General features: G+C 47.0%; 1 protein-coding gene across 1 annotated transcript in view; it reads right to left on the bottom strand.

The window, feature by feature from the left end:
* Window positions 1-8,337: 8,337 nt before the first annotated feature.
* LOC8038159 (egalitarian protein homolog) overlaps window positions 8,338-17,448 on the bottom strand; it is a 32,858-nt gene continuing 23,747 nt past the window's right edge. The window contains exons 7-8 of the mRNA XM_029976335.4: window positions 14,839-15,036; window positions 8,338-11,175 (exon numbers count right to left, since the gene is read on the bottom strand). Of these exons, the coding sequence (XP_029832195.2) occupies window positions 10,716-11,175; window positions 14,839-15,036 (658 nt within the window). The 3' untranslated portion in view covers window positions 8,338-10,715. The remainder of the gene's footprint in view (window positions 11,176-14,838; window positions 15,037-17,448) is intronic.

The raw sequence follows: 17,448 nt of genomic DNA, 5'->3' as shown, positions 1-17,448 counted from the left end.
CATTTAATTACTTCTTGGACTCCGATCTGATTGAGACCGCTACTGTGTATAAATACCTTGGTGTAAGACTAACATCTGACCTTCCCTGGAATAACCACATTGAAGTCATTACCGCCAATTCATCTGGAACTCTTGGACTAAGCAGACGTAACTTAAAAAAATCGCTCCACCCTTTGTCCCTAAGCTAACCTTTAACACGTACGTCAGACCAAAAATAGAATATGCTTCAACCATCTGGAATACCCATCGACTGTACCTCATCAATACGCTGTAGAGGCAGTTCAGAACAGAGCTGCTCGCTTCATTTCATCCACTTATGACTTTTCTTTCAGTGTCTCGGCGCTAAAAACTGAACTAACCATGTCCTCTTTGCAGCTTCGCAGGAAAGTCTCTCAGCTGTGCCTTATTCACAAAATCTACTATCACATTCCCGACCTCAAAACCACTTTGTTATTACCCCTCGACCGAACATCTTCTCGCCTCAACAACGTCTGCACCATCAAACACACTTCTGGCTCTACGAACGCTTTCAATTGGTCATTCCTTTCTCAAGCCATCAGCCACTGGAACAGTCCCCCATCCTCCACTGTCACCATCTTGGACCCTGCTGATTTCTCCTCTGCAGTAAAACTACACCTTTCTTGGCCCATGTGATGGTGTGCGGGGCTAGGCAGTTCAGTGAAAACACTTACGCAGAGCGCTTGCCAGGCCAGACTTGTACGTAGTTCAACTACTTTACTCAAGTTACTGTAGTTTAACTACTTTTCTGGGTAGTTTAGTAACTTTTAATTACATTTCTATTCTAGTAATCAGTAGTTTACTTTAACTACTTTTCCGAGTGACTTCCACTCAAATTACAAATTACTTTCTAATTTTAGTGGTTGTTTTGCCTATTAACAGAGAACAGAGGTCGGAAGGTCAGCTGATATTTTCAGAGGGGGAAGCATGCGGAGTAGAAAAGGGGGGGATGGGAAGGAAGAAAGTGATTTAGATAGTCCAAAGAACCCCAAAATTTTAACGAGCCCCCCCACTGCAACAACACTGCTACGAGGCGCGGGGAGCGAACAGACACGACGCAAGAGAGGTCGAGTAACTGTGGGATTAGCTCCGAATAGTGGCGTTTCTTTGTATTCCGAAGCTCAAGGAGGCTTGACGCATTTGAAGAAAGGGCTTGTCCCCGCTTCTCTCCAATGTAGGAATTCTTGCCCACTACAGGAGGTGCACACACTGCTCCTTTTACGGTGCAGGCGATAGAACCCCTAACAACGACGCTCACGCCGGATGGGCTGCTCGTGTATCACTCGAAGCGCGTTAACCCACCCCCGCGCCTGCGTTCACGCCGCTTCACGGTGACGGTGTGCGGCTGCTAATTACAAATCTATTAACCCACCTAGCCCCCCCACCCCCCGTACACGCCGCTTTGCGGCGTCCGGTCGGCAACCCAAGCCCCGCTGCCCCCCATGTACTTCCGTAAATAGAGTCGATACGATTTAGTTTAGCGATGTTTCGTCAACAACATTCGTTTTTTTAGTGTTAATGGTAAAAAAAAAATGTAAATATCGCCAAATGCCTCGACAAAACAAAATGTTCGAGAAAAAAAAATAAGAAGTAAGCCGGCCCACACCATAAATAGAACCCGGGTCTGACACGTATGAGGCAGACATCTCACCACTAAGTTACGCTACCTCTTCGGAAACTCGCATTGCATCCGCTGCCTATGTTGACGGCGGCAGCGCCTATCTCCAAGCAAGCAAGCAAAACTTTATTTTGTGTAAGGGCCTACGTCCTGGTCTGGACGGCCCGTCCGGCCCATGACTCGCGGATGGATTCCGTAAGGTTACCGTGTAGCCTTGTTCGTGGAGCAAGGCTTTACGAACCAGCCAATCCGGCGTGCGTGAGCACCGTTGCTAGGGTTTGTATCGCCTGCGCGTTAAAAATATGCCCGCGCGGGTCGGGGGGCAGTGCCCTTGGTATTCCTTGGGCGCCGCCGGCCTGTGTCTGCTCTGCCCAGTGGCGGCCGTTTCAGGGGGGGGGGGGGGGGGGGGGGCAAAACGCATGCCTTGCCCCCCCACTCTGAGAACTGGGGGGGGGGGGCAAGTGCCCCCCTTGCGCCCCCCGGTTGGTACGCCCATGACAGGAGGACACCGCTGCGCAAAACAGTCGAACTAGGAAAATCCATAAAGCAACAAGAGTGCAAAAAAGCTTCTTCCCACCAAAATGCACCCGACAACTGAAAGACTTGCTGCCTACCTGCGTGCGCAAACCGTGACACCGTCGCACGCCTTGCCAGGCTCGACGGTGGCGTTGTGGCGTGCCCCGTACAAAAATGTCAGATCGGAGCGGTTCCAGTTCGGATCCGCGGGATTCTAAACTTGTGGACAGTTCCGATCCGCGCTATTCTGGGACTAACCAGTCGGATCCAGGGAGGCGCAACGCACTGGAATCGCACGGTGTTCGGTGGATCCAATCCGCTCCCCTTTTTCCAATAGAGTCAGCTCCCAGCCAGCGGGCGCACACAGCTAGGCGCACATGCGTGACTGGAGGAGGGGTGGGATCAAGGGGAGGGGGGGGGGGGGGGGGGGGTCGGCGGGGATTTTCCGCGGTTTCTCGCAGGTCACGTGTTAGGGACAGGCGCATCCGCTACGCAGGCGCTGCGAGCGGGCGTTCTCCGCGCGCACGCCTGGCCTGGCTTTGTTTTCTGTTGCAGTCGGCGGCTGCGCAGCGCCGAGAGTTTAGTCAGTTTAGTTTCCTTCTTCGCTCTCGTCGGACCGTCAGTCGGCGCTCGCCCGGTGGCGAAGTTCGCACTGCTGGCGCACGGATACTGACCCGCCCATCGTTTCCCTGGATGGATACCCACTGACCTCGGCTTTGAATCTTTATATAGTGTGAAGCTGCCGACCCATTCCACTTTGGCTCGGCATCTGGATGCGCTTGGCGCTGGTGTGCTTGGTGAAAATACTTGGAAAACTCGGATACCGCTTGCCCGCCGGAACTTCCCGATGTGCTCAACGATGGATGCTTAAAGGGGCGATGCAACGATTTTATGATTAAAAGAATTGGCATCTCGTCATTTTTGCGTTGTTTATCGTGTCCCAAAGGATAGAGAAAACACTTCCTTCATTAAAGATGTCGCGATTCCGCTGCATAATCGCAAAACAAAAGTCAAGCTTTTCCCCCCACCTGCAGCCCCAAGTGGCAGCCGAGGGAACTACGGCGGAAAGATTACGTGACCTCGCTCGGCTCTAAGCCGCAGCATAGCGCCCGCTAATGTACGCAGAGAGAGGGAGAGGAAGCGTCCTCCGAGATAGCACACGGGAAGCTACACGGCACTCCGAATGACGTCACTAGGAGGGGGACCAGGTGTGACCCTGAAGGCTGGGAGTGAGTTGAGGGTGCCCGAAACGCCAATCTTTATCTTTTTTTTACGCAACAACTAGGACACGCAGGCGAAATCGGTTTTCTGTTCTTTACTTCAGAAGTGTCAGGGGGCAACTTTCAGAAATCTTTGACCGAAGTCCGAAAATCGTTGCACCGCCCCTTTAAAGGGATGGTGAACCGAAATTTAGATTAAAAAAAAAAAAAACAATGCAGGAGATGTAGGCGGGACGCTACAATCCCTACAATACTACTTGCAAGGCGGTACGTATCTCGAATGGACGGCCGTATTTTTGGAAAAAGGTCGAGATCGAACCAGGCCAACGAGGCGCGTAACGTCAATATACCGTGTTTCCTCCTCTCTTCGCTTCACTCCCTCGAGGCCGCGAGGCGAGGAAAACGCGAGGCCGTTCCCTCTCCTTCTCAGAGAAACATGACGTCAACATTCCTGCCAAATGCGTCTCCTTTTTTGAAAAATACGGTCATCCGTTCGAGATATCGCTGTATGAGTGATGTTTTGGTGTTTGTAGCATCCCGTTGCACGGTTTTTCTGCGTGTTTTGGGAAATTTAAATTTCGGTTCAGCATCCCTTTAAGCGTACTGTGCGTGTGTTCCGTGCATCGTGTTTGGTGACGACGCGCACCTTGCATTGTCTGCTGCAGTCGGCGGCAGCGCTTCGAGAGTTTCGGTTCTCCGCTCCCGTTGGACTACCTACCGGCCGGCGCTCGCCCGGCGGCGTTTGCGCTGCGGGTGCACAAATACTGACGCGCCTATCGTTGCCCTGGATGGATACCCACTGACCTCGGCTTTGAATCTTTATATAGTGTGAAGCTGCCGTCCCACTGCAGTTTGGCTCGGCATCTGGACGCGCTGGTGTACTTGGTGACATTACTCAGACAACTCGGGTACCGCTTGCCCGCCGGAACTTCTCGATGCACTCAACACTAGATACTGTGCTTGTGCGTGCTGTGTGTGTTCCGTGCACCGTGTTTAATGACGACGCGACGACGCCTGGACGACCGTGTGCACCTCCGGAATTACCGCTGCGCTCACCACTGGACTTTACAAAGTCAATCGCGCGATGCCCTTAGCCGTTACAAGCGAGAGGTCGTCGCGATTTCAGACCCAGTCCACCTGGGTCTGAAATCGCAACGATCTCTCGCTTGTAACGGCTAAGGGCATCGCGCGAAATTCTTTTGTAGAGTCCAGTGGCGAGCGCAGCGGGAATTCCGGAGGTGCACCGCCTGGGTTTAAAATTGGGGTTGGAAATGCACGGTTCCAGGCTGGATACAAACTGGTGCCCCAATTCTGGGTCTAGGCGGAACTTGCATTTTTTCATTCCGGCCTGAATCTGAGGTCTAGAGTTTAGAACCCCGCGGATCCGAACTGGAACCGCTCAGCTAGATCTGACATCTTCGTACGTGATGTAAAGGTCACCATGTTTCGTATTTTTCTTTTGGCCACCTCAAGGCAGAATCGACGGTCTTGAAACGGTAAAACACAATTTTGCACGAATTTAGTAGTTTTTCTGCTTGATATTTAGTTGTACGGCCTAAAACGGTTTTTCTTCTTTTGTGCAGTATACCTACAGGTCTGTCAATAAGAATTTTTACAGTCACCTGCAGCAACGAGAGAGTTTGTAACAAAACTATAAAAAATGCTAAAATTCTTACACATTCCTTATTTTTTTTAATTGCTTCAAGCCGATATTCAGGATGCTTCTTACATAGCAATCCAAATACCGTGTGGTTTTTAGGCAAAAATATTCCACCTTTTCATAAATACATCTTCTCATGGAGAAGTAAGATATATTTATGGAGAAGTCCACGTCGCCTGACGCATTGAGAAGTCCACATCAGCTGATGCCGCCCGTTGATTAGGCATCGCGTTTCGGAGTGTGAGGAGCCGGCCTCGGATACAAAGGGCACGACAGGCGTGCTATGGCTACGCACTGGCGGCACCTCCTATTATCAAAATGATGCCCGCCGTTTCTTCCCTTGCAGCTGAAAAGGCGGACAAGGGGAAGCGGCGGTAAACTCCGTTGTTTCTTTGGACCTAATCGTGTCACGTGGTGAATGATGTTGATTGGGGCGAACCTCGGGTGGTGCAGATGATACTGATTTTGGTCATAGGTAGTGCTGATGGTGCCGTTTTCATTCATGTCAGCAGGAGAATGTGGTTTTCTTCTTTTTCTTTTTTTAAGAAGACAGGTGGGATGGTAACTCAGAACCCCCTACTTTTTTTTCTTCTTTTTCTTGATACTGATTTTAATCATAGGTAGTGCTGATGGTGCCGTTTTCATTCATGTCAGTAGAAGGATGTGTGGTTTTGTTTTTCTTTTTGTAAGAAGACAGATGGGATGGTAACTCGGAACCCCCTACTCTTCTTTTTCTTGATACTGATTTTGGTCATAGCTTAGCGCTGATGATAGGATTGCATCTCGGAGCCCCCTATTTTTTTTTTCTATTTTTTTGCTCTCGCTGCTGAACTAACGACCAGGGGCACGCCGGACGGACATGGCTAGCCTCTAAGGAGCTTCGCCCCTAAAAATTACTTAGATTAAACTTTCAGAATCAAAAGACAATCGATTGTTCTTCCAAACCCACCATGTTTTGTATTTTTACTTGAACCACCTCATGGTGAAATAAACGGATGTTTGCAACCTCAGTATTTTGTTCTATTGCGATATTTAATTGAGCGGTTTAAACATTTTTTATAGATTATATACCTGCAGGGCAGCCGGTAAAAAGTCCTATTAAAGGGACACTGACAGGGTTTTTATGCTCGCCGAGGTTGTTAGTTGTACGTGACATATGAGGGCTCAACTACCCAGAACAGAATTTGCGGCTCGAAATTCGGTTTCTTTCCGCCCGAAAACCGCCGATCAAGAATTGGCCGGTTCGAGTCTCGCTCACTCTCTTTTCCGCGGTCACGGGCCGTTTTCTAAGGTATCGATGCGACCACCAAATTTAATCAAAGTCGTGGGTTACTGAAGGCACACACTCAATATTAAAAATAGAAAAAAATATGAAACCCATTTTTTGTGGCTTCTAAAAAGCTGTAAATACGTTGATTGAAAAAAAAGTTCCACAGACAACCGGAAGCATTCTGTGCGTTCGTCGTTTCGCGTATCGTGGGACTCGCGGGGACGGCGATGGCAGCGGACGACGGGCGTGGGACCTCAATTTCAGAACTGTCGTTCGCGGTACCGGCGAATTCTGTCTACCGTTAAAAGAGAAATTTGGGACTGATCAAAAGAATTGGTATTCAACCCGTACGACACGCCCGGCCACCCAGCCGATTTGCACGAAGACGTCGCCGAGCCGTCGCTAACCTTCTCCTGGCTGAAGACAACGCTCGCGCAAACGTCAAGCACGACGTGTCTACTTCGAGTCGAATATGCACGCGTACGATTTCTTTACTAGGTGCGAATGTCCCCAAAGCGTGGTGCTTCCCGACTTCGACCCGGGAGTGCTTTTGCTAGAGAAAAATCGACAGCAAACTTTCCAACTTAGTTTCCCGCCTGAATTATTACTAAGGAAAGAGATCCACCAGAAACGAGATGCCCCAGTAGCTTAGTGGGAAAGACGTCCGCTTCACACGCGGTAGGACCGGGTTCGATCCCCCGTGAATTTCTTTTTTTTTTTTTTTTTTTTTCAAACATTTTTTGATGTTTACATATCTTTTTCTTTTTTTTTTTTACCAATCATCACTGAAAAAACAAACAAAAAAATAACAAACCAATGTTGTGGACGATACTTCGCTGAATTAAACGGTATGGGATTTCCGTTTTGACACCTGCGAACTCAATGTAATCACTTTCCACAAAATGCAAGGAGCATATAAATCAGGTAGCGTCCGCTTTCCGAGGTGCCCGTAAATGTTCTACAGGAATTGCAGCCAGCCATTGGTCCCGATCCCGTTGATCTTTCGACAATGCCACTTTTTTTCGGATGCAGGACATGTGAGCCAGCTCTTCACGCAACATCTTGGGTTTATTCTTTTCGGAGCCGATCATGGAAATTCACCACGGGCACTCACTACTCATCTCCAACTCCTCAATAAATCGCACGGCAAGCAGTTTCCGCACGCCGCATCGCACGCCGCATGTCGTGTCGTCCTGCTACCGGAGAGGAGAAAAAAAAAAACAAAAAAACGCACGGTCGGGTGTAGCCACGTGACTTCCGCCAGTCACTCTCTTCTCTCCACTTCTCCGACCTCCGTCGGGTTTCGGTTTCGGTTTCGAGCAGTTGCGTCTTTTGGCTTTATTAAAGAAATACGCTACTCTGTTGCAAAATATTAATTGGGTAGTCCTCCGACACCATAATAAAGCGCCTGGCAAAAAATAAAAAAAAATTTTGGGGGGGTGTCAGTGTCCCTTTAAGTCCCCAGAGCAATTGAATATTTTTTTAATAAAAAACAACAATGTTAAAATTACAAAAACAAATTGTTTTAAATATTTAAATTAAACAAAATTGCACAAGGCCAACGAAAGCCGTGCAGATTTAAGAAAAAAATATTGTGGGGTGTTTCATTAAAAAGTTGATTTTTCCTAAATTATGGAGTGATACTTAGTTCCAAGCTATTTTTAAGTTACAATCGCGCTCACGCCATCAAAAACTTTTTTCGTCAAAAATATTTTAGGGCATGGCTGTGGATAATGCGGCAAAAGGCCATGAATTTTTTTTTTTTTTTTTTTAGAAATCGGACGTTTGACATGGAATGACCCTACCTGTAAAAGTATCAAGGGACTTTACGTCCCAGGTCTTATGATAGACTTGAAACATTTTATTTCCGCTTTCAGCAGATTGTAGCGGACAAATTAAGCCCAATCACCCTGCACTCCTCGTGGACATGAGTGTCATTAGCGCAGCAAAATGACAATATGCCACGCAGGTAATACTTAGTCCCTCTTGAGGCAATGGCTTTCATTAATCTCGAAGACAAAGAACACCACAAACATCAGAGTTAGAACTTTTCTTTATGTCCTTATAAGTGCTTCCCTTCCAAAAAAGACATCACAATGACCATGCTGGTATACATTAAACCTGTTTATCTAATGTAATAAGCATCTTTAATAACAAGCACTCTGGCATCTTCCAAGAAAGAAAAAATTCTGACAGCCGCAGGCCACAAAAACAATCCTTGCTCAACAGAAACACTGCACTGTGGTTGGTCAAAAACAAACAAAAACTAAGGTAAAAAGCTGCCAGAGGGTGATTGTAAAGGCTCACTAGTCAAACAAAACAAAACTACTAGTAAAAGAAGTCATCCAAGCATTCCGTCATTTTACCGTCCTTTAGACCGTTATCCTGTGCGGCATACAGAAGCCGCCGGCTTTTTGTTTACAAAAGTGGGAAGTAGAAAAAGGTAATATAGCTACACTGACGATGACTTGTAAATAATCTCCGTCCCAAGTTTACGTGACCACCAACGTGCAGCTGGGGGGGAGGGGGAATGCCGCGCTCGGCGCGTTCAACACTCCCGACACACACACGACGTCACGAATGAAAAGATGTAAACGTAAACAACAACGTGCATAGTTAATATATATATGTATATATATATAAACCTATAGGCATCTATATATAATTTACACAATGCTTCCACTCGTGCACCCATCCACAATTGCATGTACACGTCTAGAGCTCTGTGTCGCAAACGAGCCATCAGTCTCGTACACCACACTCTACACTCCGTTTCATACTTGGTGTACGACACTGTCAAAGTTGCTAGCGCGAGCATGGAGTTTGATCTTGCAGATTGTTTGCACGCATTCTCACGCAAACGAAACTATAGACAAAGCCATGTGCTCGCGCCAGTAGCTTAGACTGCGTTGTATATCAAATATGAAACGCAGTATAGTACCGCTGGATTAATGTAAAGAGTAAAAAAAGAAAGTTGGAAAATCCTCGTCTTCTGACTGGGTGCCAGCATCTTTGCTCCAACAGGCTTTGATATCAACCAATCAAAGCGGAGAATGACGTTAGCTGTAGCACAAGACAGCTGCATTCGACTGCTCGCATGCTCGAGGCCCTCTCGTGCAGACGTAGTCTGCTGGGACAAGAGCAGACGAATGTAGCCGAAAAACGAAGAAGGCTTCCGAATACGAGTTAGTACACACAAAAGAACCACTCGCGAACGTGTCGCGAGTGTCCTAAGGCACGGGAAGAAGATAATCACCAAACGCTTTCAAGCCGTGGAGGGTGAATTATCTAAAAATTTCAGACCTCGTTTCAAATTTTCGCAAGATTTTGAGACGTAACAAACGATGTTACGGCCGCGAGACCAAACTGAACCCATAGAGTTAGACACGCGTTCTAACGTGGGCTTTCGTTTCGAAGGGAACGAGCAGACGAAACATCGATTTCACAGCAGACGAGATCAGGCCAGATCGTATGTGACTGCCTCGTAATTTTCTTAGAGAGAAGGCCTGACTAGAGGAGCAATGTCTTTGATCCGCTTAGTTCAGCAAGCTCGAGTGGAGTTATTGCCAAAAAAAACAAAAGAAAGAAAGAAATGTTTCTTTCTCCTGAGCATCCCCGCACCTATCACGTCCATCCATCTATCCGTCGTACCCCGTCTCGATGCGTCTGCCAGAAACAGAAGCGTACCAAGTCTCGAGAGGAACGGAAAGGACGAATAATGCGAGCGAAGAAACATCAAGGCACATGTCTCAGTTGTAGACCGGCACAACCCGCAACCTCCAAATCCGGCAAGGTCGACGTATCACTCGCACCTCTCTGCCGAGGGAGAGGCAGACGCTGTAGGACAGCCCGTCTGTCAAGAGAAGCTCGTTACAAAAACCGCCTGCCGGCATTTTGTGCTGCAACGTTAGCACAAACAAGATGCCGAGACATTCACCCAGAGATGGCACCTCCAACCGGTCAAGAACCTTCCGAAACTGGTTCGGCAGCTTGTCACCCCCAGCACTGCGTCGACGTTGGCACTGCGTCGAAATCCCAAGCTGTACAAGAGAGGGGACCAATCTGGATGCCGGACGGGCAGGAGCTCAGTGACCCCAGGTGAGTTACCCACCGGCTGCCAGAAATGCATCCCGTGCTTCTCCTTCCAAGCCTCGGCAGTGTGGTAAAAAAAAAAGAAGACGTCACGTCGTCTGCCGTTTTTGGCAGAAGGCGACATAGAAACGCTCTGTCGACCTGTCCTTTGGTGTAGACTGCTGCGACGAGAACCCAACGAAATTCAACCGTCATCCGCGCTTCGACGAGAGGGAGAGAGAAGCCTCGCACGATTGGCCGTCTCCTGCCGGCGGTCCAGCAACGTTCCGCGCCGTTAGCAGACGACTTCGGAACAGCGTCGTCTGCTTGCGCCGGGCGGCCTCACGGGATGATCTCTTTCCCCCCGTGCTCTCGTTCCTCGAAGAACACCTTCGTGATGACAATGTCTCCCGTGGAGAGCGTCTGGCAGCTGGCGTCTGCCACCGTGCCGTCCCATTGCCGTCTGCAGTTGTAGCAGTATCCGTTCTCGGACTCGCGATGCCCATTGGTCACGGGTGTCGGAGTGTTCCGCAGCGCTCCGTCAACGGAGCAGCTCGGAGACACAGGTAGTCCGAGCGAGTCGCAGCTCCAGTCGCCTGATCGCGGAAGGTCAGAGTCCGACGAGTCGGAGTCGGAATATGATCCGTCGTCGTCGTCTTCTTCGTCGTCGCACCCGCCGCTCGTGTTGCTGAAGGTTCCGTCTGGTCCGGGGGCGCCACGGTTTCGTAGGCGCTCCAGTTTGCGCGCCACTTTGGGGTTTCCGTCGATTCTGGAACACTCCTCGTCCGTCAGATTCATGTACCTGTGTCGGGAGAGAAAGGCAGTGTCTCGAGGCAAGCGTAAAGTGCAAACGAGCCCTTGCAGGAGAAACTTTGAGTGGTGCTCCCGTTCAAGCCACAGACAAGTTGTACTTATGCAACAGGTATGTGATCTCTAGGGCAAAACTCTAGAGTTGATGGAGCTCTCTATAGCCCCTTAATCTCAGCAGCATTTTTTACAGTGATACTGGTCGAAGTTGTGCAGCCCTAGTATTCCTTTCCTCGAACTGACTAGCTACACGTCACTCTTCTATTCAGTTAAGCTGAGTCTAAGGTAATCAAGGTCACATGAAACACCTGCTGCATTAAAATAAAAAACGAAAAGTCTGACAGACAAAATCACAGGCTATTGCTAGCAAGTGGTGATGCAAGACATGAAAAAGCTGCGTTCCTCGGGTAAGCACACCACCAGGTTGTTCAAGCAACATTTTAGCAACATTTTTACCGCACTTGCAAGCTCCAATCATTTTCTCCGAGTTCCCTTCACACTGAGAATTTGGACGGTGCATCTTTTTATTTTATACTATTTATTTAAAAAAAAAGTACTGCCAGTCACAGTTAAGGCCAAGGCAGGAAAGTAAATCTGCTAAATACACGTACAGTTGCCGACCAATCTCTCGGACTTTGCAGGGACCGAACGTCCGAAAAATGAGCAGATTAAAAAACTTGCCTTTATTACGTCTAAGCGGATTTAAAAAGCCGAAAATAGTGCACTGCTTCAGGTTACGCCTCCGTTTGCATTGGGCAACTTTCCATTTTGTTATTACTTATTCGTGAATACTGTTCACCCCAAGTACAGGGCTTTAACAGGTGTGGGGTATAGGAGAACACTCAAACATGCAACATCAGGACTACAGTACAGTACACATTCAGCGACATCTACTAATAATAAAGGGGCTGAAATAGCACAAATATTCAACATATTATCTAGCACACAACAAAATGAATTCTCAGCACTCGAAATCTACTACTTAGCAAAAATATCAGAACTACTATTTATCGGTCCAAATCACACATATTCAGAAGGGTGCTCTCAAATTCATCTAAACAGTCCAATGACAAAATATTTTGTGGGAGATTATTCCAATCGTTTTTCTTTTCTAGGAAAAAAAAACAACTTATAAGCGCCAATATTACATTTGGGCACTTCAAACTGATTAGTGCTAACATATCTGAGTTCTCTCAATGCGCGATGTGTTAATCTAGAATCCGGGTAAACATTATTTATGCAGGTGATGAGAAAACAAAGAAAAACTTAAGTCAAGCAATTTCTCGACGGACGAAAAGTGAGGGGAGATTGAGGCTATTCAGCATATCTGTGACAGAATCAAGTCGCTTGTATTTGAATAGAATAAATCGCACCGCCTTCCTTTGAACTTTTTCTAGTTCACCAATTTGACTATTTCTATAGGGGTCCCATACTGATGCAGCCTACTCCAAGGTAGGCCTAACATACGTTGTGTAGGCCATTAACTTTACTTTAGGCAGAGCACTGTTCAGATTTCGTCTAAAAAACCAAAGCTTTTTTATTGCGTTGTGACATACCGGAAACTTTTTTTTCGTGGGCTCAATATTTTGCGATTTAGGTCAAAGCTGAAGTTTTGGAACAATTCGCGGGTTCTAATTTTCGCGACCGCGGTGGGATCTCAATATAAATTTCAGTGTGTTTACATTTTACCCGAATAGTTCGCAGGACCTATTCTTTGCGAATTGTAGGCAATTTGCGAAATTCCCGAAAATGAGGTCCTCGCAAAAATTAAGTCGTTTACAGTATTTCATTTATGAGCTTACTCCAGCTTAAGTCTTTAGAAAGTGTCACACCCAAGTATTTAAAACTATTAACTTCAACCAAAGGACTCCCATCAAGCTTGTAAGTAAAAGTAAGAACATTCTTAGTTTTGTTAGTTATTCATGCAAACACTGCTTTTTGTGCATTAATTTTCATCTTCCATTTTGAGCACCAATCCTGAATAGACCTAACAGATGCACTTAATCTGCGCTGGTCGTCTTCCTCTCCGATTTTTGAATATACCAGACAATCATCCGCAAATAGCCGCACAGTGACCCCTTGGTTTATTTCCGCCGCGATATAATTAATGTAAATTAAAAATAATACTGGCCCGAGTACTGACTCCTAGGGGACGCCCGAGGGTACTTCAGATACTATTGGACAGTGACCGGTAACCTCTACATACTGCACCCGATTAGATAAATACGCCCTGATCCACAATATCAGGCTATGATTAACACTATGCAAAGAAAGTTTATGAAGTAGTTCAGTGTGTGGTACTCTATCAAACACCTTGGGAAGGCCAAGGCATATCGCATGAATCTGTCTTCGCTCATTAGAAAAGCGGCAAAATCGTCAAATGTTTCTATGAGTTCCGTGACCGTCGAAACCCATGTTGGTTAGAATGAAAAATGTTGGAGGATTCAAAGTACTTGTATAATGCTTTAGAAATAATATGCTTAAATAATTTGCATACTATGCTTGTTGAAGATACGGGGTGGTAGTTTTCAATATTATGCTTACTTCCTTTTTTAAGAATTGGTACGACCCTCGCACAGCGCCAATCGGGGGGTACATGGTACTGTTTTAGTGATGTTTGAAAAATAATGGTAAGATATTTTGAAACCAATTCTGCATATCTTTTTAAAAACTCGTTTGGTATTTTGTCTGGCCCTGTTGACTTCTTTACGTCTAGGTTTAATAGTACGCTGTGGCTAGCGTTATGTCCGGACGGAGCACTTAAACACATATACCTAACCCTCCCCCCCGCCCTCCTCTCTCCCCCCGTGAACCTAAAGAAGCCGGAGATTTGGACACAACTTGGGTTACGTCGGACGTAACGCTAGACACTTCGTTAATAGTAATGAAAAGACTCCCTCTTCAGTGAGTATTCTATCCCCCATAGTGCTACTTGTCGCATTGAAGCACAAGTCCTCTCTAGCACTGTCTGTGCACAAACACACTAAGGAAACAAATTATTAAACCTATCGGCGATATCTTTGATATTAGCTTGAGCTATTAGCCTTCTTTTCTAGCATTATGGTGGAGCACAATCTGCGCTTCCTAGCAACACATCGCAGCGGTGGAAGAACAGTGACGTCCAAGCGAGTGTAGTCCGAAAACACAATTCGCCGGGACAGGATCGAGATAAGAGGCGCAACTCCACGACTGCAATGGTGAATGAACAAAGCAAAATTATAACAATAATAATAATGACAATGACGTGCAGCTAAAGAAAAAAAAGCCATACAGCGTCACCTAGCGGTAGGACTTAGCAGTACTCAAATAACACAGCCAAACCAAGCCAATCCATGTGCAGCCAACATAGAATCCAAAATGGACGCTTCTCGGCAGTGTTTCCCGCTGATCGCTCGTGACGATTTTGTCAGAGAAGTCAAACTTTTGGACTTCGAGCTGTGCGAAACATTGATCGTGAACATGCACCATTTCTATCGGGTGGGTTCCTCCTTTAGGTCTGAAATATCGAACAAGTCCGAATTATCGGCGTCCGAAAAATCAGTCAACGACTGATTTTTCATTTGCTCTTTGCCAAGTTACAGTGAAATGAAGTATAGTTGCATTATTGTCGACGCCGGTTTGCGTTTTAGAATGCATGCAGGCAGGATAATGAGCTGACCTGAGCAGGCGGATCTCCCGGTTGCTGAGCACCACCTGGCGGGCGCTGGTAGAGTCGAGGCGCCTGCGGAGGTCGTCCACCTCGTGGTCCACCTTGCGCTGCTTCTTGCGCCCCTTCACCTCTTCGGGAGAGATGTGTGAGAGCACCTGCTCCTCGCACAGCGCATGCAGCAGGGGCCCAAACTCGGGCTTGATGGCCCTGCGGACAGACGGCAAAAAAAAAAAGACAGTTCGAAGCATTGAATTCAATAATCGCGTGCCTTCCGTTTAACTATGCCCCCGGATAATCTTGGAAAATTCGTAATCATCTCCAATAATCTGCGAATAATCTCAGATAATCCGTGGATTACTTTATAAACAACAAATAATTTGTACATAATCTTGTGTGATTCATAAACAACGTTGGATAATTCCAAGATTGCTGGCCACCAGTTGCGCTCCATTTTGGAGAAGGCCAATTTATTCGTATGTAAATCTTCTTCAGCGTGGGGAGTTGCCGTAAAACTTGTTATATTAAACCACATACAATCCGACTGATAATAAATTTGAGCTCCTTAGCACCAGAGACCACAGGCGGATGAGGGGTGCCATTGGTTGCATCTCAAACCGCGGGAGAGTCAGATCGCAGGGGTGGGACACGGGGGAGTGTGTGAGAGTGTCAGCTATGGGGGAAAAACAAACCACGTGAGAGAGTGTCAGCAGCAACGAGTTGGAACTATTGTGAAAGTGTCAGCAGTAATGAAATTGGCCTAAGCCGTTTTCGAGCACCTTTTGGAGCAGCCAAAACAGTGTTTTGGAGCAGCATAAGTGGTCTTTGGAGCAGCATAAGTGGTCTTTGGAGCAATCAAAAGAGTGTTTTGGAGCAGGATAAGTGGCTTTTGGAGCAGCCAAAACAGTGTTTTAGAGCAGCGAAAGTGTTTTTTAGAGCAGATATTTTTTGAAAAATAAAAAAAAACAATATTCGTTTTAAGTGCTGGACAAAGGCAGGGCACTTTGCTCGCCGCAATAAACAAATTATGGTTGAGTTAGACCAGCTGGGAGTCTTTCCACATGTAACTGAAATGCCAATGACATGACACATTTTGCAATGCTTCAGTTAAATGATACATATATATATACCCGCTAGAGATAAATGAAAACCAAACTCCACATATAAAATTTATTTGAAAATGACCAGCTCAGTAGTAAATATCACACCATTAGGTTTACTAGGTATATGATATAATAAATGGAAGCAACCTCCAAATCATTAAACACGTCACTACTGCAGTGCAATGCGAAATTGTATACACAAGACAAAGGTGCATTACGAACACGGTGTAAGATAATACTCTTCAGGTGAGGACAGCGCGCTCCTCACGCAGTGCAGATAAAGTTTGCTTTTCACTCTCCCTCTTTCTCTCTCTCTCACTATGGTTTCAAGCGGCGCCGGCAGATGACTTGTCGACCCGTGGCCACGGCAAAGATGGCTCGTGCCGCCTCATGCTCCACACGCACAGAGCTCCAGAGAGGTTGTTGCTCGTGCAGAAAGACCATGGTGTACCGGGGTGTCATGGCAACGAGATAATTTTTTTCGCTCTCACACAGTTTCGCCGTTTGGCCGCCGGCGACACTGTCAGCCACGGGCATGGTGGCCGCAGAATGATGCAGCCTTTCGGATGCCCGTCGAACGTACACTATCTGATTCCTCGCGCCGCGCGTTTAGCCCCGCCGTGTCCTCACCTAAAGAGTGTATTGTACACCGTGATAATGACTAGCAGGTACCCTTCGTTTTGCTTTTCTAAACTTTCTGCAAGGCTGCTGCAAGCCTCGCTTTGCCTTCGGCTAGTAATGAATGTCCACTTTCAATGTCTCCAAAGAGACATTGAGACGTCCCACAAGTGTACAGTGATGTAAGCGTTGCCCAGCAATTCCGAAAAATCGCTTGCCACCGTTTTACTGGTTGCCGACGTGCCAGATTTTTGTCAAAAATAAGCAAATGCAAACGTAAAAAAATGGATTGCCAGCGATCGACTGGTGCCCCTGTCGTGCAACCATGTTTACATGCACGTGAGGGAAACTTCGGCAGGCCTGCAGTTGCACGTGCTTCGTCGCGCGAGCGGAGACAACGGCTCTTCAATCGAAACCGAAACCACACCACTCCGCTTCGTTGCCAACTGGTTCCCAAAAGTGTATGCAAAATGTAACTGTCCAGCATACGACAAAAACAGACCAGCGGCACGTGCTTGCCAGGCCGGCAGGAGAGGTACAAGCTAAACACACAGAAAAAAGAACCTGAGCATAACAATGCAAGACATCGCGAGCCAAGTTCGAAACGTTCTTGGAGCGCTTTGTGCAAAGACTGAACGCGAGACAAACAAGCGCAGTGCGGGTTCAGCGTGCAGACATTGCCTTCTTTGCTTTAGCTCAGTTCTCTTCAACGTTCTTTTGCGGCAGATTTTTCACGTACCAGGGTCCCTATCGAAAGAAAGCCCATCGAGAGAAACCTAGGTAGTGAATACTTCGACACAGAAGTCTTTGAGTTAAAGAGGGAGTTTTGTAGTAGCGTATGATTTAAACAGGAACAAGAATGTTGATGAACATGCGGCGGTCCTTACGTTTCAGTTTAGAA

This window comes from Ixodes scapularis, unplaced genomic scaffold (assembly GCF_016920785.2).
Source record: "Ixodes scapularis isolate PalLabHiFi unplaced genomic scaffold, ASM1692078v2 PGA_scaffold8__174_contigs__length_109621045, whole genome shotgun sequence".
Classification (NCBI taxonomy): domain Eukaryota; kingdom Metazoa; phylum Arthropoda; class Arachnida; order Ixodida; family Ixodidae; genus Ixodes; species Ixodes scapularis.
The sequence above is the reverse complement of the archived record's forward strand: the minus strand, read 5'-3'. Positions and strand labels throughout refer to the sequence as shown.